Genomic DNA, 21,812 nt, shown 5'->3' with positions numbered 1-21,812 from the left:
CAAAATCCCTGTCGAGCCGGCCGAGAACAGGACAGGGTCACGCCTGTCGGGCCAGCCCGACAGGCGTGACCCTACATTTAATACCTCCCTTAATATAATTTGAAATGAAGTGGAATCAAATTATGAAAATGTGCACGGTAGGTAATATGCTAGGCCAAAACACACACACACACACACACATATACAGTAAAATTGTGATGTGACTTTTAACTCTTAATTATGCAAAACTGTAGAATAAAAATAAGTTAATTGGCAGGTGCAGTGACTGTATGCAGATTCATGTGGAAGGGGGCATTTTCACCCCGCGATAACTGGCGTGTGCCAGTGTCAGAAATGCCAGCTGACAGCTGGATTACGGAATTAATGAAGGAGGTTGGTCTCTAATTAAATGAAGGGTCACTGCGATCTTTAGGCAGATAACACAGCTTTTCATTAATTATTAGGTCAGTTCTTACTGCCACTGATGTCTACTTGCATATTTACTGAATATGTTAAAATAAATAAGCCAAGACGTTTTAATAAATGCCCTGAATAAAGCTTTGCCAACCTGGCCATTCCATAGGACTGCTACGCATTTATATTCTTCAAGTCTATTTATTTATGGATGAAATGACTTTAATATCTACAGGCGAGACTCCTGCTATACAGTCAGCTTCTAGTGCTTGTGATTTCAGTTTGTGGAATACGCTTGTCAATTAGAGATTACCGAGCTGACAAAGTCATTGTTCCCCTTCTGTTGCTCTATGAGGAACGATATTAATTAAATCCTTAATTGAGCATATTTACATGTATAATGATGTTCGCCTCTAGTCTGCGAGGAGGGAAGTTTCCAACTTAATATAATATCCCTTCATTTAAACATATTTTTGTGTAAAATGCAATCACAGTAAAATCATTCTGCTTTCTCCATACAACTTACTTCTTCAACATTATCTAAAAGCAGCGTGTTGTTCGCTATTTCCTTCTGTTACAACTATATACAGTACAGCAGCATCAGGGCTTAAAGTGGTGCTGTAGAGGTGGTGGAACTCATTTCCCTCTGCCACCTAATTACCTCCCTCCCTCTTCCCCCATTAGGCAGAGCAAGTGCTGTTGGTAGAGTTTTGGGCACGAAACACTTAGTGCATGAAACACTTGGCGCATAACACTTCTAAAATGAAAGCACTTTAGTGCTTTCATGTTAGAATAACTGTGCAGGACAAAGGCGTAGGGTGAACTACAGTAGTCCCACCTCACCAGTTCCCCCACACTTCCACACTTTAACCCCTGAACAGCATCAAAATAAACTGACCAATGACTTGTCCATGACCCAAGGTACTGTAGTGTTTTTTTTCCTACTGCAATTACTGGGATCTTGGCATAAAACCTTTTTTTCCCTTCCTGTATTACTGCTTACAGGGGTCGATTCAATTCTCAGCACAGTAAATATCGCCATCAAGCATATATACTGTAAATATACATGTTATTATTATGTGCTTAGCGATCACCTCCTGTAATACATGGTTGGCACTGCAGACCAGGGGCCCTGTCTAGGGCTGCCATCAGAAATTGTGGGGCCCGGGACTGACAAAGTAGACCCACCCAACCCCCTACTTTATTGTACAACAAACACCGTAATGCCTATTAAATATTATGCCACATAACTGCCGCTTACGTACATGCTCTTGCCAGGAGTTACATGCTTGTTGCCAGCAGTTTCCTACTCGATGCCAGGGGTACCGCGCTCATTGCCAGGCATTACATTTAGTTCCCTACGGGTTACATGCTCCTTGCCAGGGATTTCATGCTCGTTGCCATGGGGTGGGATGATATGCACATTGCCAGGGGGAGTTACATGCTTGTTGCCATGGAAGAAAACATGCTCACTGCTAGAGGGTGTTACATGCTCATAGCCATAGGGTAACCCTGGGTGCTTAAACCTGCCCTCCTTCACTGTATGTCCCCCAGCCTAACCCCCTTTTACTGTATGACCCCCAGCCTGCCCCCCCCCCCCCCCTTCAATGGATGTCCCCACCCAGCCTTCCCCTCTTTCAATCTATGTCCCTCGGCCCCATCACCTGCATTTCTGTGTGAGACAGAGCACAGCAAGGCCAAGCAATAACATAGAAGCTGACATAGAAGTGCGCCCCCCCTCCCACTTTGCTGCCACTGAGATAGTGGTGGAGGATGCGGGTAGTTCAGAAAGATACAATCGAGGGCGGGGTAAAGAGGGGGTGCGCAGTGAGATTGTGGAAGGATGAGTATGTGAGGGCAGGGTTGCTCACAGTCTGCTGGATGGAGCATTCAATGCCTAGTGCTGCGCACTGTGTGCAGTACAGAACAAAGAGCAGACTGTCCCGGGCCCTGCCACTCTGAAGAGAGGGGAGGGCCCGGGCTGCTCTACCGGAGCTGCTAGCTGCTGACCCTCTGGCCGCACAGTGCAGTGTTTACCCTGCATAGTACTGAACAGTGTGCAGCTTACTATGTGAATAGTGTGCCGCTCATGTATACACTGCTGGCTGATAACGGTTGGTAGCAGCAGTCGCATCACTGCTCCTCATCCCTAAAGGAAGAGCTCATAGTGGTAAGAGGAAGAGCTCATCACTATATACCTCAATGAGCTCCTCTTCTTCCTGTAGGGAGTCGGGACGAGGAGCAGTGATGCTGCTGCTGCTGCTGCCGCCAACCGCTATCAGCCAGCAGTGTATACATGAGCGGCGCACTATTCACATAGTAAGCTGAACACTGTTCAGTACTATGCAGGGTAAGCAATTCACTGCACTGTGCGGCCAGAGGGTCAGCAGCTGGCAGCTCCGCTAGAGCAGCCCAAGCCCTCCCCTCTCTTCAGAGTGGAGGGGAGTGGCCAGGGACAGTTGCCCCTTTAGTACCCCCTGATGGCTGCCCTGGCCCTGTCCACCTTATGTCCATGTCCACCTTTTGATGGTCTATGTTTTAAAAGTCTACATTTTGGCTACATCCCTCTATATCAGGGGTAGCCATCTCCAGTCCTCGAGAGCTACCAACAGTTAACATTTTCCAGGTCTCCTCACAGAATCACAAGTTAAGTAATTATCTCTACCTGTGGAACTTTGTAATTTGCCAGTGAATAAAGAGTGCACCTGTTAGGTGGCCTGGAAAACATGAACTGTTGGTAGCTCTCGAGGACTGATGTTGGCTACCCCTGGGCGGGCGGCGGGGTGTAACTATAGCACTGCAGCCCCCCGGCGCCCGCACATGCATAGCGCCCGGCTGCGGTGCTATAGTTACACCACTGCCTATAATATTTAAACAGAAGTTGGGATCAAAATGTCTAAATCTAATAAATCTTTCCAAGTGTAATTGCACTGCTATCATAGTTTACTTAGTTCGGCAGTAAAAGGGGCAGCATTGAATAGGTGGGGAACTAATCTGTTTTGTCTGAAATGGATGCGGATTTTCGAATTCTTGGACATTTCTCGACAATCCGCAACCATTTTCACCTATACTACGACTTTCTGGCAATCGACATTCAGAACATTGAATTCCGCTGTCGAGTTGCAGTCAAGAGAAACTAAAATGGCCTGGGATTCCAACAGTCGGAATCCCATATTGAATCCCCCTAATTATGAAATGACAAAACTTCTGGGTATTCTTTTATCTGAAAGAAAACCGTCTTTTAATGTACAATATCAGGTCATTGCAGCTGAATGTCTGTTTAGCATAGGAGGTCTATAGCAGAGAAAATTATGGGAACTTCCAAATCTCGATTGGAACCTACTGTATCTGCAGTTTCACTGCTTAGTACCTGTACTGCTTACTATTGTTATATACTATTGGTAAATAAAATAAAAAAACACTTTTCACGTAATCAACATAAAAATGTTCGTACGTTCATTTAGCTGGACTCTTTTATCTGAAGTATTAATATAGGAGTCGAGTTGGCAAGGAAAAAAGTTGTCAAAAATAATTCTCCTTTTAAAATGATACAATGTATTTAAATTCTAAAGAGACCATTAAAATTAAAATTACAGTCCTTCTGGAAAAATTAGCGAGTTCTCGAGCAAAATAAAGGCACTTGCCTAGTCAATCAATAGACAGACGCACATTGTGCTCATTTTGCATTATGTTCATTCAAAGTGAGCCGCTAATAACTTGCATGGAACAGGACTGGGCAGGAGGAGAGAAAATTTGTGGCATGATAATTTGGCATTGTCACAGGTGTTAGCACATAGAGAGAAAAATATAGTGGGAGTCGGTACAATTTATCACTGGACAGTGCATTAAATTGAGAAGAGTTTAGACATAATTACTGTATTTATAAGATACAGTATTCAGTGCTTCTGCCACAAAGGATCAATTTAATGTATGCCTAATTGTAGAAGACCTGAAAATAAAGTGGAGCTTTTTAAAATGTTATTGTTAATATCTCCCATGTTTTCTTTGATAAACAGAACAAAGCAGGATAATACATACACATTAATTCTTACTAAAGCTAGGAATTTTTATGTAGCATCCTGAAACATAAAATGTACATAAATGTGCGGCAGTATCAGAACAAATATGTAGATAATATAAAAATATGTGATAATATTTTATTATTAAGAGTAGGTGTCTTTGCATAAATAATAAAATCTCTCTCTCTCTCTCTCTCTCTCTCTCTCTCTCTCTCTCTCTCTCTCTCTCTCTCTCTCTCATATTTATTAAAATATGCAGTCCAGTCTGCATTGTCTAAGAAGTGAGGAATCTTCTTTCTGTTAGGATAATGGATGTACCCATTTTGCTCACAAAGACACTGAAAAGAGCCTGTTCTGGCGATCAGGAAGAAGTGATTTTATCAATGATCACTTTTTGTCGACCTATGGCACCCCTTGAAGCTTTGACACATGTGCTTTGGGATTTCCAGCAGCCCAGCAGAAAGGGATCACAAAAAATCCCTCTCCTGCAGAGCTTCCCCACTGCAGTCAAAGGGCTAATGACATCTGAAGATGGCATTAGTCCATGCAGGCAATATCTGGAAAGCGTGATTTTGCAGATCTTGTTAAATGCTGTCCCCATAGAAAACTAGGGGAACAACTATTGTGGGAGTCAATAAATGGTGAGCAGGAGATACCTCCAATACTGTATGTCCGGCTTACCACTTTGGTTCATTTAATACATACTCAATGCTGCCATTCAACATGCTGAGGGCAGCGCAACATTCACTAATGACGCGCTCTTTCTGCTTTTGTAATGTCAATGTTATTGTACGGGGTTACAGGGATGCCCAGGACTCAGCCCTTACTCTTTGCCTTCTCCTTTTGGTCTACATGGCTTAGGTCAACACATAAAGCAGGTTGACGTGCCTTGGAAGGTCGACGCAAACATTAGGTTGACAATGGCTAGTTCGGCAGTCAAAAGGTCAACATGGGTTTTACAGATTTTTTTTGGTCCCGAATGTCGACATGGACACATGAAAAACCGCCTGTCGGCACATGTCGGCTCAAAAAAAAGGTGAAAAACCTATGTCGACCTTTTGACTATCAACCAAGCCATTGTCGACCAAATGACTTTCCAACCATGTGGACCTTAGGCATGTTGACCTATTTAATGTATCAACCTAAGACATGTCGACCCTCCAGAAACAAACCTTATATGTTTTGACTCCCCCGACTGTATACCCTCCAATCTTGCAGGTTATAAATTGGTTGAATCATCCCTACAACAGTTCTCTCAAACCCACTGAGCCCTATTTCTGCTACTGAGGGCAATATGGCGCCATGACACTGATGTGCACATTCTACCCTCTCATACTGTACTATACATCCTATGTTCTCTGCTAGCTAGTAACAGTTTACACATCAGCATTCAATAGGCGGTGCTAGCAGACAGCTCTATAACATGGTTAGCTGGGTCATGTAATAATTATCTTCATAAGAGGCCTATAACTTAACAAAGACAAAACTTATTCCATTCTAGATTTAATATGATCATAATAAGAAAGTTTGTTCAACTCCATTCCTCCTGGTGGTCAAGGTGTGTGGTCAAGATGGGATGTTGCTACGGGCAACCAATCACATACTTTCTTATCTTCTAGAAATAAATAAGAAGTCGATCTGATTGGTTGCCTATAGCAACATCTCAGCTGAAATAGAACGCCCATCCTAGTAAATTTCCCCCAATGTGTTTTGGAGACTATATTTAGTTATAGTAATATAATAATTATAAAGCACAGAACAATGTCAATATATAATTCCAGCATAGCACATTACATTACATGCAGCACATTGTGACTCACCGTGAAGATGCTCTGCAGCAGTAACAGAAAATAAGATGACATGTTAAAGTCTGTAACTCTGTGGGTATAATGGAACAGGTATAAATATCTTATCAAGCCCTTTATCACAGTTCACAGTCCTGCATACTGTACATAGTATTGTAACTTTCTCTTTAATATATGAAATACAGTTCTGGAGATTAAAGGGTTCCCTGAATGTTTCCTAATGATCATGTATAACACATGGGTAACTATAGTATGTCAAAACAAATGATCGTTAAAGTAATACAAACAGAAATATAAACATGCACATTCCAACTATATACGTATACATAAAGCAACGTTATGACCCTTATTGCTTATATAATATAAAAATATTATAAAACCCCATTTCGCCCTTTTTCATGTCGACCTTTGACCTGTCAACTTAATGCTTGTGTTGACCTAATGTTCATGCTGACCTAATGACAGTAATTAGCAATAGGTCGACATGAAAAACAGTCTACATGAGTTTTCAGGTTTTTTTTTTTTTAGATAAAGGGGGTTGTCATACTTAACTATCCATGTAGACCTATGTTGACATAGACACCCAAAAAAAAAAACTGAAAAAAATGCGTTGACCTTTTTGACTTTTTGATCATGTCAGCATTTTTTACTTGTCAACCCTTTGCCTGTTGACCAATAGTGGTTGACCTGTTAACTGTTGACCTAATTACTGTCGACCATATGACCCATTCCCTCTAAAGTGTGCTGTCTCTGCCGCCATTTAGGCCTTGATAAAACCATCAGATTGCAAAACTGCTGCTAAGCCGCCACCATTCGTCAATATCTGGGGTAGCCAACCCTAGTCCTCCAGAGCTACCAACAGTGCATGTTTTGCAGGTCTCCTCACAGAATCACAAGTGAGCTAATTAGCTCCATCTGTGGATCTTTTAAAATGTGTCCGTGATTGAGTGCAGCTGTGCAGCAGCTAGGTTGTCTGGAAAATGTGAACTGTTGGTAGCTCTCGAGGGCTAGGGTTGGCTACCACTGGTCTATATGCACCACTTCTATTAATATATGTAAGCATGGTGTTATTAACTGGATAGGTTTTATTGTGTGATGGGTCAGATTTATTACTACATTGGCTTTCAGCTTTCAGTAAGCCCTAACTGAAAGGCAGACAGACGCAGAGCACGGAGAGCTTAAGTAAACAGGCTGCAAATATAATTATTTTGGTCATTCGGACAACGGGTCATTTCACCTACAAGGAAATTTCCCCCTGAACACTATCGAAATATAAATGATCACAAAGTGTTGTCTGTGAAGTCTCTCGCCTGAGGAGTAATTTCATCAGCCTGAGCGGTATTTGTAAAATGATATTCCTGTGCAGCGATGGTTGGTGAAATTGACAGACTAAGCCATTCCAAAGTTACACATGAAGGTTAATACCCTGGCTCACGAGCATGGTCCAGGGCTTCCCGCTCAATAGGCAAAAGAGCTTGAAGCTGAGCAAGATGCACAGGTGAAAATAAGTTCTGAGACAAGATGCGGATGAGGAAGGATGAAGGATGGATTTTAGTAAGCTGGGAGGCTGCTGACGCGGCAGCCTGTCTCGGTTCGTGCTGCTCGGTACACATAGAAAGGTGAGGGAAACACATGCATTATTTAGCAGGTTCAGTTCCACTTGAAGAACGATTGCAGAGCATGACATTGCGAGGTCACAGCAGGTGACTCAGCACCAGGATTCCTCTTATAGAAACCTTGAGAGACAAACACATTTGAAAACAGATCAAGACCGTTTACCAAATCAGGAATTATTTTCCAAATTAAACGTGAGCATGTGTGGAGTGGTGGAATGCGCTTCGTCTCTACCACGTTTGATGGGAGTCGGTTCAAAGCAACCACTGTCCATGATGACTTTTCTCATGAGCATTCTGACATCCATTGTCACAGCACTGCTTACTGCAGATGTGCCTTGGGGAATAGAGTGCTCGTTAAATGCCCACTATACTGCAATCTAAAGCATGAAGCTCATATACTACATTTACTGTAGTGGTGACCTCATGTTCCCCATCCGCATTTTCAGGACAGTGCGTGGTCTGTTCAGCTGCATAGACGTCAAAGACATTTTGCTTTTATAGAAGTTTATCCAAGGGGAATGTTAAGGTTCTCTTGTGATGGTTACGAAAAGTAGAAAAAAAGTAAACAACAATTAAGGTGCGCGGTCAACAGCAGCTGGTAAGAGGGGTGTCAATCCTCACCATACATTAATAATAAATAAATAAATACATAGGTGTAAATACCAGGGCTGGCTGAAAATAAAACAATTGTAATATGTCTGTTGTATCAAAAAATATAGATCATTTTATTATTACAAATATTTATACACATCTAACAAAGTTACCCATTCTCCCAGAGTATTTGGAAAAAAAATCTAATTAAGTTGAGACCACCCAAACGTATTCCTATTATTGTTATTACATTATATTTACAAGGTGCCACCAGTGGTACGCAGCACCATACATATGGCATGCTTTGGAACAATACAGGGTATTGTCCCGGGGCAGGTTATCATTGGTAGAGATGAATGAACACAAGTGAGAAGAGTTGCAGGTATAGAAGGTGGCTGAGTAACACCTGTAATTGATGTGCCAAAGATGAGAACTTTGAGAACAGGTGGGAAGAGAGCCCTGCCCTATTGAGCTTACAGTCTAGAGCAGCCATTCCCAACCACGGTCCTCAAGGCACACCAACAGTGCAGGTTTTAGTGATATCCAGGCTTCAGCACAGATGGTTTAATCAGAATCCCTCAGATACTAATTAAGTCACCTGTGCTCAAGCCTAGATATCTACAAAACGTGCACTGTTGGTGTGCCTTGAGGACCGTGGTTGGGAATGCCTGGTCTAGAGGGAGGGGGACAGATCAGGGGCGTAACTATAGCACTGCAGCCCCCGCCACCGTGGGGGGGCGCTGTGCATGTGGGGGCGCCGGGGGCTGCGGTGCTATAGTTAAACCCCCCTCAATCCCCCGCAGACTTACCTATCGCGCTGGTCCCGGCGGCTCCGTTCTTCTGCTGAGGACCACCACAAAATGGCCGCCCCCATATAGCACACTGTTCTCTGAAACTGTCTGCTGTATGGGGGCGGCCATTTTCTGGTGGTCCTCAGCAGAAGAACGGAGCCGCCGGGACCAGCGCGATAGGTAAGGCTGTGGGGGATTGAGGGGGGGTTTGCATGGGCGGCGGGGTAGGGGTGCTCGGTGGGGCGGCGGGGTAGGGGTGCTCGGCGGGGCGGCGACGGGGGGGGGGGCGCCCAAAACGTAGCTACGCCACTGGGACAGATAGATGACATACAAACAAGGAGGCCTGAAGGCAGTAAGTGAACATGATAGGGATGGCCAGGACATGAGGCAGCAGATATAGAGAGAGGCCTCGGTACTAGGTAATGTGGAAGGACATGAGTTGATGAACAGGTGGGTTTTCAGTGCCCATTTGTAGCTTGGGGCTAAAATGAGGGAGCTCATTCCAGTTAAGGGGGCAGCACAGGCAAAATCTTGGATATGCGCATGGAATGCAGTGACCAGGGTAGAGGGGAGGCGACAGTCATTGGCCAGCCGAAGGGTGTGGGAGGGAGTTGTAGTTAAATGAGGATGGAGATGTAGGGAGCAGTGGCATTAGAGAGGGCCTTGTATGTGAGGGTAAGGAATTTGCAGAGGATTCTGTAGGGGAATGGGAGCCAGTGCAGGAGCTTGGGAGAAGGAAGATAGTTGCAGAGCTGAGGACAGAATGGACGGGAGCGAGCTGGTAGCTGCATTATTGTGCCATGATGAAAGAGAACATGCTAAGACATGCCCACAATAGTGAGAACTGAGTGGTCAGGGCCGCCAACAGGTGGGTGCTATGGGGACAACTGTCCCGGGCCCAGCCGCTATGACAGAGGGTAGGGCCATGACCGCGGGTCATCTGGCCGCCATCCCCCACTACACAGTCCCCAGGCCCGGCAGGTACCTCCTGCTGCCCGAGGACATACACAGGCAGTGCAGCGGAATGCTGGGAGCCCGCACAGATAAGCCCCCACCATTTGATGACATCACACCATGCACGCCAGATGGAGAAGGAGGGTGAGTGTGAGGAGCCGGTGCTGCTGCCGCTGGCTCTGTAGTTTGATTCTGTAGTTTGTATAGAATATTTCCTTATTGCAGTTGGTTTTCATTTTACAACTCCCCAATAATCAGATACTCCTTTAAATTTTGATGACTATAGATTGTAAATGGTGAGCAAATAGGTAAAAACTGTGGCATGCTGGCGTTTTGTAATACACCTATCCATTATGCACAATACGGCTTGAATCCGTGGTACAAATGAAATAATCCGCCATGTGTAGCGATTCCCTACTTTAGATACTTTTGCCAGGACTTTCATTCACAGATATATGGGAGGAATTCAATTGTTTTCGGGATGCCCAACAGAGCAATTCCAGAAGTACCAGGTTTAGCCGTGCAAAGCGATACACCCGTCTACACCAAACTTATTGATGGAGGAGTCCTCAAGCTGAAATGTGGAATCTTTTTGCGCCTGGAGCAACAATTGAATGCTTTGTGAAATCGCCATCTAGCGGCAGCCATGGGGTAAAGCAATAGAATCAGTCCTAAGTACTTACAATTAGTATTTGTAATGCAAAAAGTATTCAAGGTACCCCAGCATTGTACTTTTGCCACATTAGTGATGTGAATAAGACATATATTTTGGTACTCTTTACTTAGTTGGGCGCCCGTCGCGGTCATCGCGGGTACATTTATGTCTGGCCGCGACGCGACCGACGCGATGCCCGCGATTTCCCATTGAAACCCATGTTAAACATGGAAATTGTGTCGGTCGCGTCGCGGCCGGCCATAAATGTACCCGCGATGCCCGCGACGCGATGCTCCCGATTTACCATAGGAATCAATGTTAAAAGGCGCGATGGACCCGATTTTACTGTTAAATGGCTCAATGGACCCGATTTGGCCATAGGAATCAATGTTAAATGGGCCACAGAGCCCATTAACCCTTAAATGTCCCCCCAAATTTTTAACGCCACCCCTCGATCCACGCCAACCCGAAGCGTGGTGAGCGCAGCGAGCCCGCGAGGGGCGGCGGTATGCGTCCTCCGACCTTTTCATGCCCTACTATCCACTAGGGCGTGGAGTGAGAATATAATAGTGTGGCGAGCGCAGCGAGCCACCGAGCCCGAAGCGTGGCGAGCGCAGCGAGCCCCGCGAGAGGACGCGGATACCTTCACAGATATACGCGTCCCCTCGCGGGCTTCACAGGTGTCCGTGGCGACGCGGACACCTGTGAAGCCCGCGAGGGGACGCGTCTACCTGTGAAGGTATCCGCGTCCCCTCGCCACGCTTCGGGCTCGGTGGCTCGCTGCGCTCGCCACACTATTCTATTCTCACTCCACGCCCTAGTGGATAGTAGGGCATGAAAAGGTCGGAGGACGCGTACCGCCGCCCCTCGCGGGCTCGCTGCGCTCGCCACGCTTCGGGTTGCCGTGGATCGTGGGGTGGCGTTAAAAATTGGGGGGGACATTTAAGGGTTAATTGTGCCTATTTGGGCTCTGTGGCCCATTCCTATGGCCAATTCCCATGGCGATTCCTATGGCCAAATCGGGTCCATTGAGGCATTTAACAGTAAAATCGCGGTCAATCAGCCTTTTTAACATTGTTCCCTATGGGAAAATCGCGGTCATCGCGGTCATCGCGGGCATCGCGGGCATCCCGATTTACCCGCGATGCCCGCGATGGCCACGATTTTTACCCCCGACGCCCGCGATTTCAATCGCTGGCGCCCATCTAGGTAAAGAGTACCTATATTTTTGTGAAAAGGTCTTTGCTGGAACGCTTGGGGCAGTTAAGTCGTTAAGGTGCGATTTCATCCTGTGTGATTGTGTATACATCTGTAGTTAACAATCTGTATGTTAGCAGATATTAGACAGATTATAGGCCAGATGTGCTAAGCTTCAAAAGTGATCAAATGGAGAGTGATAAGCAGCCAGCCAATCAGCTCCCACCTGCCATGTCACAGACTGTGTTTGAAAATGTCAGGCAGGAGCTGATTGGTTGGTTGTTTATCACTCTTCGTTTTGTTTACTTTTGAAGCTTAGTGCATCTGGCCTGATAAAAGATAGTATAAATAAACATAAGATTGTAGCATAATCACGTTAATGAATAAATGAAGAAATTTATCCCACACCGGTACCTAACTCATCTTTACGCCTTCCACAAAGGCATCTGCTACAGCGCCCTATTTACATCTACTGAAAATCAATTTCCCCCAGCACAGTTCTCCTTTAAGAACTGTGTTTGATAACAATTAGAAAACGGAACTTGCCGTGGGTATTTGTTCTATTAAGTTGTGATAACCACAGCTGGGTAATTGTTTCTGAATGAAGCGGAGCCTGTTTGGTGCTTGATAAAGCAATTAATTCCCATTATATTCAGCAAAAGTGCCATTGTTTTTATTGTCTGTGGCAGTGAATGTATATGATTATTATGCAGCATTGATGTCAGAAATAAATGGTTACAAAATTTTGACATTTCAAACTGTACCTGGAAATCAGCCCCTAATTGTAACTACATTCTGTGATATGTCATGAAGTGTCAGAAGCAAAGAAACAGCTGTAGAACATGCGCTTTCCCAGTGTGATCCTGTGCGAACAACATGTTGACTCTCCTGGACAATTTCTAATAAATTTAGATTTTTTTTTTTAACATTTACATTTTTCTTTATTATTTTTAAATTATTTAATACTGCTTTCCCATTGCTGAAACGGGTCATTACCCGTTATTTTTAAACAGGTTTTTAAACGGCAAGAGCCTTAAAGACCCTTTCCCACTGCAGCTTTTAAACGGTAAATTACCGTTTAAAAGACGTTTTTGGCTTTCGATTGGCCGCCAGGTGGCCAATAGAATCATTCTGAGGAGAGGCGCGGAAGATGAATATCTCTGCGTCTCTCCAGTGTCCGAGCGGTTACCAGCCGGGAGAAGTGCGACTTGAAGAGAAGATGCCGGGTCCGTCGCCAGAGTGAGTAGGATTTCCTTCCACAGGTACCCCTTTGGATTACTACGGATCCTGGACCCCGGACTCTTCAGCCCTGGAGCCCCGGACCCCTGACCCAGGATCCAGGGACCTACCTACGGGCTCAAGATAGGTGAGTATCAGTGTGTTTGTGTAATGTATGTATTAAACTTTTAATTTTTCTGGCTTGTCAGTGTGTTTATTTAACTATTTCTTGTACTGTGGAACTACAAGTGCCAGCGGGCCCTTTGATGCCCCGCATGCTGGGACTTGTGGTTCTCCAAGTCCCAGCATGCGGGGGAGGCTTGCTGGGACTCATAGTTCCACAGTATAAGACAATAGTTTTTAATCTATTTTCTTTACACAAATATCAGCTCGATGCCCACAGCCCAAGGGCATAGAGGACAGCACCAGGCTTCAGCCTGGTCAGGTAAGTCCTGGAGGGGGGAGGGCCTTTATTGGGGGGATCCCCACTCCCCCAGGACCCCTGGCCAGGCTGACTGGTCGGTAGGGTTAATGCTTTGGCCGCGGGACCTTATATAATAAGTGTCCCCCGGCTGTGGCATTACCCTGCTGGCTGGTTGTGCCTGGGGCTGGTTCTTAAAATACGGGGGACCCCTACTCATTTTGTCCCCCGTATTTTGGGAACCAGCCCCGGCCCTTGAGCCTGGGGCTGGTTTTAAAAAATCAGCGAAGCCCTATTTGTCGGGTTTCCTGATTTTTTAATACCAGCCCCGGCTCATTCAGCCTGGTGCTGGTTACGGCAGTGGGGGAGACCCATTCCCACTGCCTAAAAAACAGCTCTGAAACATGTAGGACTCTGCTTTTTAAACGTGTTGAAACACCGGTTAACTTTAACCGGTAAATCAACTCAGCCTTAAACGTTTAGAAAGGGGAAAAAAACGGCAATATACCATTTAAGACCTGCAGTGGGAAAGGGGCATACTGTAGTGATGCTTTATATTACCAATAGTTAAAAGGCCTTCAAAATGATGGCTTAAGGCCCATACACACTAAAAGGTTATCTGTCCAATATGGCTGGTTGGAATGAAATTCTAGAAATTTCTGGGAACAAATTACAATCAACCGTTTGCTCCCAAACGCTGGAAAATGGACAAAAGCAGTTCTCTGCATAAAGGCCCATACACACTAGAAGATATTGGCATTAATCTAATTCGGAAAGGGGCTTCTGAACGATATTGATGGCAATATCTTCTAGTGTGTATGCCTTAAGGCCCATACACACTGGGCGACTTTGAGCTGAAAGCCACTCAAAACAGCAGGTTTGAGCAGCTTTCAGCTGAAAGCCGCCCAGTGTGTATGGCCCAGCGATGAGCGGTGAGTGCTGCTGCACGCTCCCACATCATCGCCGGGAAAGCCGCTCATCTGCTGGTTATACCAGCAGATGAGCGGCGTTGAAGATGGCTTTGCATAGCTCTGCGCTAGGCAACGCCGTCCTCCCCCTTCGTCGGCGACAGGCAGGGGGAAAGCCGCTCAGTGTGTATGCACTGAGCGGCTTTCCCCGCAGCGATGATTGACATCATCGCTGTCCATACATGCTGGGCATAGTCACCCAGTGTGTATGGACCTTAACATCATCAACAATGCAGACATACAGGTCAATCTGCCAATGTACAATATCTTTCATCATCAGCTCAAGGGAAATTGTTCACCAATATCTTTCGTCTTTCATATCTTCTAGTGTGTATGGGCCTTTAGTCCGTATCTGCTCCTACCTAGGGATGTGCACCAGCCACTTTTCGGGTTTTGGGTTCTGATTACCTTGAGGTTTTGGGTTCTAATGGGTTTTGGCAAAACACCTCCTAAGTGTTTTGTGTTTGGATTTTTTGGGTTTTGGGTTCTGATTTTTTTGTTAAAAAAGCATAAAAACTGCTAAAATCCCAGAATTTGTTTATTTATCTTTTTTTGCTCCTACGCTATATTAACCTCAATAACATTAATTTCCACTCATTTCCAGTCTATTCTGAACACCTCACAATATTGTTTTTAGGGCAAAAGGTTGCACCGAGGTAGATGGATAACTATGCTAAGCCACACAAGTGTGCGGTGCAAACACGTGGCTCATGCAAGAGTGGCACTGCAGCAGCAGATACGGCAGTACTAGGCACCAGACAGGTAGATAAGGCATTACTAGGCACCAGACAGGTAGATACGTCAGCAATACTAGTATTGTGCACCAGCAGAAATTATAATAATTAATTTTATTATTAGGTACTGCTTGGCAGTGGCACTCAGTGGCACACGTCAGTGCACCAGCAGCATGGAATTATTTTTCACAGTATAGGTACACTATAAATACCTAGAGACAGATGCAAAAAATGGGAATACACCCTAGGGGTGTCACTCTGCGCTCACAGTCACTAAGGGTATGGTATGGAGTATATAGAATATATAGAATATATAGAACTCAAACTCTGGAGATAGATAGAAAATATTTTATTAATAATCTATTTTCTATTTTCTATCTATCTCCAGAGTTTGAGTTCTATATGTTATATATACTCCATACCATACCCCTTAGTGACTGTGAGCACCCGATTAACCAATAGGCTGATCAGGTTGCAGCCTGTAGTCCTGGGTCCTGGTGGGGGGCTCTTCTTTCTGTGGGAGCAGAATTGATTGCACTGGGATGGGAGCACTTATATCTGTGGAATAGTGGCGTGCGGTGGGGTGAGGAAGGTGAGGCACAGCCTTTCCTGTGATACTAGGGTATATGCCAGAGTTTTGAATTTATAAAGTATGTCAAACATACAAAGAATATTTTAAAAAAATCTTATTTTTATTATTCTAATTTTATATTTTATAGTAAAAATTCTGGAGTAAAAAGTCTATGGCAGGTGAGGCAGTGCCTCACCTGGTTACCTTTTCTGCACATCTCTTATCAAAACTCAGCAAATTTCCAGCAATGTACAGTATACTGCTGCACATGTGTATAATGCCGGCATGTACCCCATGGCTCATATATTGTGTTAATATCTGGCTCTGGAACTTGCCAGGGACTCGAGCCATTTACCTCACCGCACTTCCCTGCTGTGGAATTAACCGGCATCATCGAAGCAGGGGTGTGGGAAGAGGAGATCCTGTGAGAGCTATGGTGGGCATTAGTTGATGCCATTGCCACCGCTGCCAGCACTGCTAGGGCTGTAAGTGGCAATATGGATGGAGCAGATTTTTAGCTGAATATGAGCAAAATAATTGGTGGTGGGGACGGAGACCGGTGGGGGGGGGAAATGTTCAAATATGTGGCATGCGGTGGGGTGAGGCAGGTGAGGCACCGTCTTTACTCTCATACTAGCGCATATGCCAGCATTTTTAATTGATAAAGTATGTAAGAAATACTAATAATTTATTAAAAAAAATCTTATTTTTATTATTCTAATCATTTTTATAGTCAAAACGGTGGAGTAAAAAGTCTATGGCAGGTGAGGCAGTGCCTCACCTGGTTACCTTTTCTGTGCATCTCTGATCAAAACTCAGCAAATCTCCAGCAGTATATACTGCTGCACATGTGTATAATGCCGGCATGTACCCCATGGCTCATAAATTGTGTGCAAATCTGGCTCTGGTACTTGAAAGGGACTCGAGCCATTTACCTCACCGCACGTCCATGGAAAATATTTGCTAAAAATGCCAGCGTTGCTCACATTTGCTATATAAATTCAAATAATAAATGTTTTATGCATTAAAAGATGATATTTCATATATAAGGAAAGCAATAACAGGTCATTATGATAAAAAAAGGTTTGCTTGGCAATTTTCACACCTATTTTGACAAATTCACTTGGTACTCAAAGGGTTAATACTATCAGCAGTCTCATAATACTGTATCAGAATGCACAATGGATGCTGGATTTTGTTGGAATTAAACGGTTTCCCTGTTATTGTGTGAGACTGGAAAATAGCAATGCAACAAGTTTATTTTTTTTTCCAGTTATTGAACTTATATTATCTAACATTACATAACAATGCTTTATCTGGCATTATACAATAATATTCGCATTCGCAAGTAAAGACAAGTATTTTAAAACTATTTGGAATTATCGGCTATTCTAATAAAATTTTGTGGACAAAAGAACTCACAAAATAATCCGAAAATATGAAACTGCATAAAAGATCAAAATAATTCCTCAATAGAGAAACCACCACCCACTGTGAGCTGAAAAGCTGAGTGAATTAAGTCTTTTGAAATACTGCAGCCAAAATACAATAGGCATGGTTGTCTAGAGTTTCAAATATTTTAAATGTAGGCCCTTATTCAGGTTCACTCGCAAAGGGAGCTTCCTTCCCAAATGGAGAAAACCATGTGCACTGCAGGGGAGGGGGGTCAGATGTAACATGTGCAGAGAGAAACTTGGGTGAGTTATTTTGTTTCTGTGCAGGGACAATACTGACTGCTTTATTTTTACACTGCAATATAGATCATACTTTGAAGTAAGACCCCACCCAAATATAATTATCTCTGCACACCGTAAATCTGCCCCCCCCCCCCCCCGTAGTGCACCTGGTTTTATCTATTTGAGAAGGAATTTGCCTTTACGATTGAACCAGAATACGGGTCATAGACTACTTCCAAGCTGGGGCATTTCATAACATAAAGCTATGCTTTTTAGGAAATGTAATGTTCCTAGGATTTATTTGGAATCACTGGCTGATTAGCAGCACCTGGTGCTTCCTGTTATATGTGTGTCCAAGACATAAGGTTGGTATTTCCAATGGCAGTTTGTGCCTGAGCAATAAACTTGCGGGGTTCAGGGATTACGTTAGTGATTCTCTGGAAGTACCCTTATTGTGAGAACTGCCATGATGTAAATTAAAAAATGCCAATCTGTTATCCTGGAATGCTGTCTACCTGCTGAGAATAAAGAACCAGACTTCATTTTTAACCAGTGTATGTGATTCCTTGTGGGATCAAATGAAGAGAATGTGCCAGAGGGTTCCGGTAGGGAATTGAGCAGAACACTGGCTGAGGAGGCGCATACCAGTTCATTTGGTGGCTTGGTCGAGGGAGGGATGAGAAGTTATTTAAATGTAAACAGTTTTTAGGGGTTATAAGCTTGAACAGAGATGAAAGTTTGGAAATATGTTTGTTTGGCAATGTGCAGGCCAGGGCAAAGTATAGGAGTGGTGGATAGTCTTATATGTGAGGAAGTCCATTGGATAAGAGATTCACGCCATTTATGTTAAACCTTGGCTTACATGAAAGTTTTTGTAGGTGTCTTCTTAATTTAGAGTGCCACGGTTATGGAGTGTGGTGGGTAGCTGGAGCCACTTCATCAAGGGCTATTTCGAGAGTCAGATTCATGTGTCATATAGCCATCTCATGAGTGGTAAAAGCAGAAATAGGTGAAAGCAGTTGTTGTAGAGTGGAAGATATGGATAATTGTGCTTTAACCAATGCAGATAAATTGCACATTTGCTCATCCCATTTGAATGTATATACAGTATCTCTCATTTCTTTATTTCCCCCTCAAAAAATGTAACAGCTGCATAATGTGGGTTAGGTGAAAATCAGGGAGATTGCTAGAAGATTCAGGGAGTAAGGGAGATCGCTAATATATCAGGAAGTCTCCTGCAGAATGCAGGAGTATAGGCAAGTTTGGGCAAATGCAGAATCCGGCGTGTTGCAAGCACTTGCAGATTTTTGGAAGGTTTTTTTTTTTTTTAAATGTTTTTGCCTGGTAAAATTATTCTCTCTCTAAATCTAGCAGCTAAATCAACAAAAACTCAAGGGGGCCTGCAATTCGCAGGCTGTTATTTTGACCCTCATAGCTACATTGTTACCTTTTATTAAGAACAGATATAGGACCAGACTCTCTAAGCTTCAAAAGTGATAAAATGGAGAGTGATAAACAGCCAGCCAATCAGCTCCTACCTGTCATGTCACAGACTGTGTTTGAAAAATGTCAGACAGGAGCTGATTGGCTGGCTGTTTATCACTCTCCATTTTATCACTTTTGAAGCTTAGAGAATCTGGCCCATAATCTCACAGGCCATTTTATTTACATTTCATTATAAAATGCCAGTGGCATTACATGACCAGCAGGGGACATGTATTATGCTGTTATTTGCTGCTGCAGTAGGTCATTGAAGGTCACTGTATTGGCGTCACTATAACTAAAATAGGAAATGTATTGAATGGCAGAAAAAATTTCATCGCTGCTGCAACACTGCGGAATAAAAGAACTGTGTGTGAGCATGCGGTCACTGGCTTTCATTGTCACAACATGTTTTTGTGCAATGTACTAATACACAGAATCGGCTCCAGAGGATATAAGTCTCATAATAACCCTATTGGCATACATGAAAACTCTGGTGCTAATAATATTTGTGTCCTTCATGGAGACTAAGGGGGTTATTCTGGTTCACCCGCAAAGGCAAAATCACTCTCTAATGGATAAAACCATGTGCACTGCAGGTGGGGCTGATGTAACATGTGCAGAGAGAGAGTAAGATTTGGGTGTTTTATTGTGACTGCTTTATTTTTACTTTAGTTTTACACTGCAATATAAGTAGATAAGGCACACTTTTTCTGCAAACTAATTGGTTTTGACAGGTCCACGCCCCTTTTATACACTTTAATATCAAACGCGATATCGAGTTTGATATGTCTGATATCAAGCCCGTATCACGTTTGATATGAAAGTGGTATAAATAATATTAACCCCCGTATTAAAATATATTTGGTTTGATACTGTAACTTCATACACTGATATTGGCTATGTGAAATAACACATATATAAAGTACGCTTAATGTTATCTTAATCAGCTGGTAGAATTTCTAAACATAATGCTAAAAAGATGTTAGAAAAATATGGTATACAACAGATATATAATTCGTAGAACTGTAGATCTTGTTTTATATCAAATTTGATTTGTGTAGGATGTCTCGCAACGCTGATCATCAAAACAGCCGGCTGAAAGCCTGGTATTATAACGTTTTAAAGCCGGGTAGTTTTTGCGGCATTGATAAATATTATAAAGCTTTGAAAAATAAATTTAAAAGAACCAAAAACTATAAAATTTATAATAGAACATACCTTAGAACATGGAGAGGGCGGCAAACAAAAATCCTGACCATTTGGGGTTATAAAAAATAAAAAAAAAAAGTTATATTCCACACGATAACTTCCACATCATCTAAGGACCTTCTTGCTTTTAAAATAAATGAAATATCCGAGTACATAACAAAGAGGTCTGGGTATACATATGTTATGCATTTAAAGACAGGGGCCTGAGAAATGGCATATTGTTTTACACACACGTCAACCCATTTTGACTGATGATTGTAATTTTCAAAAGTAATTTTAAACACCGGATTCCATTGGATCCCCTGTAATTAATTTTTATTGGCTGGTCTATAGAATACAATGTTAGTAGATGTGGTTTTTGGTATTACAGCTTTGATATTTATAAATAGCTTCATTTTAATATTGTATCATTGTATTATACATAATGATTTTAAATAATGAGCTAGTTATCACATTTATATGTGCTGTCTGCTGACTACACATGTGATATGATGGGGATGCTGCAGTAGCTTTGTCGGATCCCCTGTAATTAATTTTTATTGGATGATCTATAGAATACATTGTCAGGTCGTATTCATAGATGAGTTTTTTTTTTTTTTTTGTGAGAGCGTTAATAGTTTTATGTGATTTTGTGCACGCAAATTTCGTTATGGATACTTATCATGTTATCTTTTATTATCAACAGTGATTGTTGCAGAAATTGACTTTGAACTATAAATATTCACCACAAATTAAGCTACTGTATCAATTAACAAAACATCAACATGCAGGTGTGTATATGATATTTACAATAGTTTAACAATAGCTTATTGTATTGTTATTTCAACTTATTATTATTTATTACAGAGAAAGGAATACAAAACCATTAATGCAAACACAATAAGTCTCAGAGATTTACAAGATTTACCCAGCTTCCAACAGCAGTCAAATGAGCAGACAAATACATGTAAGTTTACAGATCAAGGACACATTGTTGTTGCTAGGGGCATGATTTGTTAAGGCACAGGGGCTATTGACAGGTTTTATAAATGTTACGTTGTTGGTGTTAATTATTATTACAAGGCTCAGTTGTGTTAGTCACAGGGTCTGTTAAGACAAGCGCCCTATTGGTATAAATGTTACACGTGTTGATTGTATTTTTCGTTCTACAAAATTGTTGTGTTAATTTTTATTTTATTTTTTATGTATATATTATTTTTTATTAAATTGTTAATCCCATAAATCAGTTTCAGATGTCACAAATGACGCATCTGAAGTTGGATCATTTGGTTCGGATTTCACAGTCGGGCCGGATCTGACGACATTCGAAAACCCATACGCAGCATACTCTGATTTGTCCGAGTCGCAAAAATGTAGGTATTCATATATGCCATCAAAAAATGTGATGTATGTTAAAAGAAATATACGGGGGCGTGTCTAAATTTCCAAAAATATGTCTCTCACACTCTCTCACGCTATCTCGCGCGCACTCTCTCGATCTCTCTCATATATATATACTGTATATATATG

The 21,812-nt window shown here is 42.9% G+C and overlaps 1 protein-coding gene across 5 annotated transcripts in view; it reads right to left on the bottom strand.

Moving 5' to 3' along the window:
- Positions 1 to 21,812, bottom strand: part of CACNA2D3 (calcium voltage-gated channel auxiliary subunit alpha2delta 3) — an 876,035-nt gene that overhangs the window by 758,367 nt on the left and 95,856 nt on the right. For 2 of the 5 annotated variants that reach the window (XM_083156212.1, XM_083156214.1), the window contains exon 3: positions 6,233 to 6,244. The exons of 2 other annotated variants lie outside the window; for them this stretch is intronic. In XM_083156212.1, the coding sequence (XP_083012338.1) occupies positions 6,233 to 6,244 (12 nt within the window). Of the gene's footprint in view, positions 1 to 6,232; positions 6,291 to 21,812 lie in introns of all 5 variants that reach the window. One more of the 5 variants, XM_083156216.1, reaches the window with a different exon arrangement.

The sequence above is a fragment of the Crinia signifera genome, chromosome 8, assembly GCF_055691185.1.
Source record: "Crinia signifera chromosome 8, ASM5569118v1, whole genome shotgun sequence".
In the NCBI taxonomy this organism is placed as follows: Eukaryota; Metazoa; Chordata; class Amphibia; order Anura; family Myobatrachidae; genus Crinia; species Crinia signifera.
This window is presented reverse-complemented; position numbering and strand designations above follow the sequence as displayed.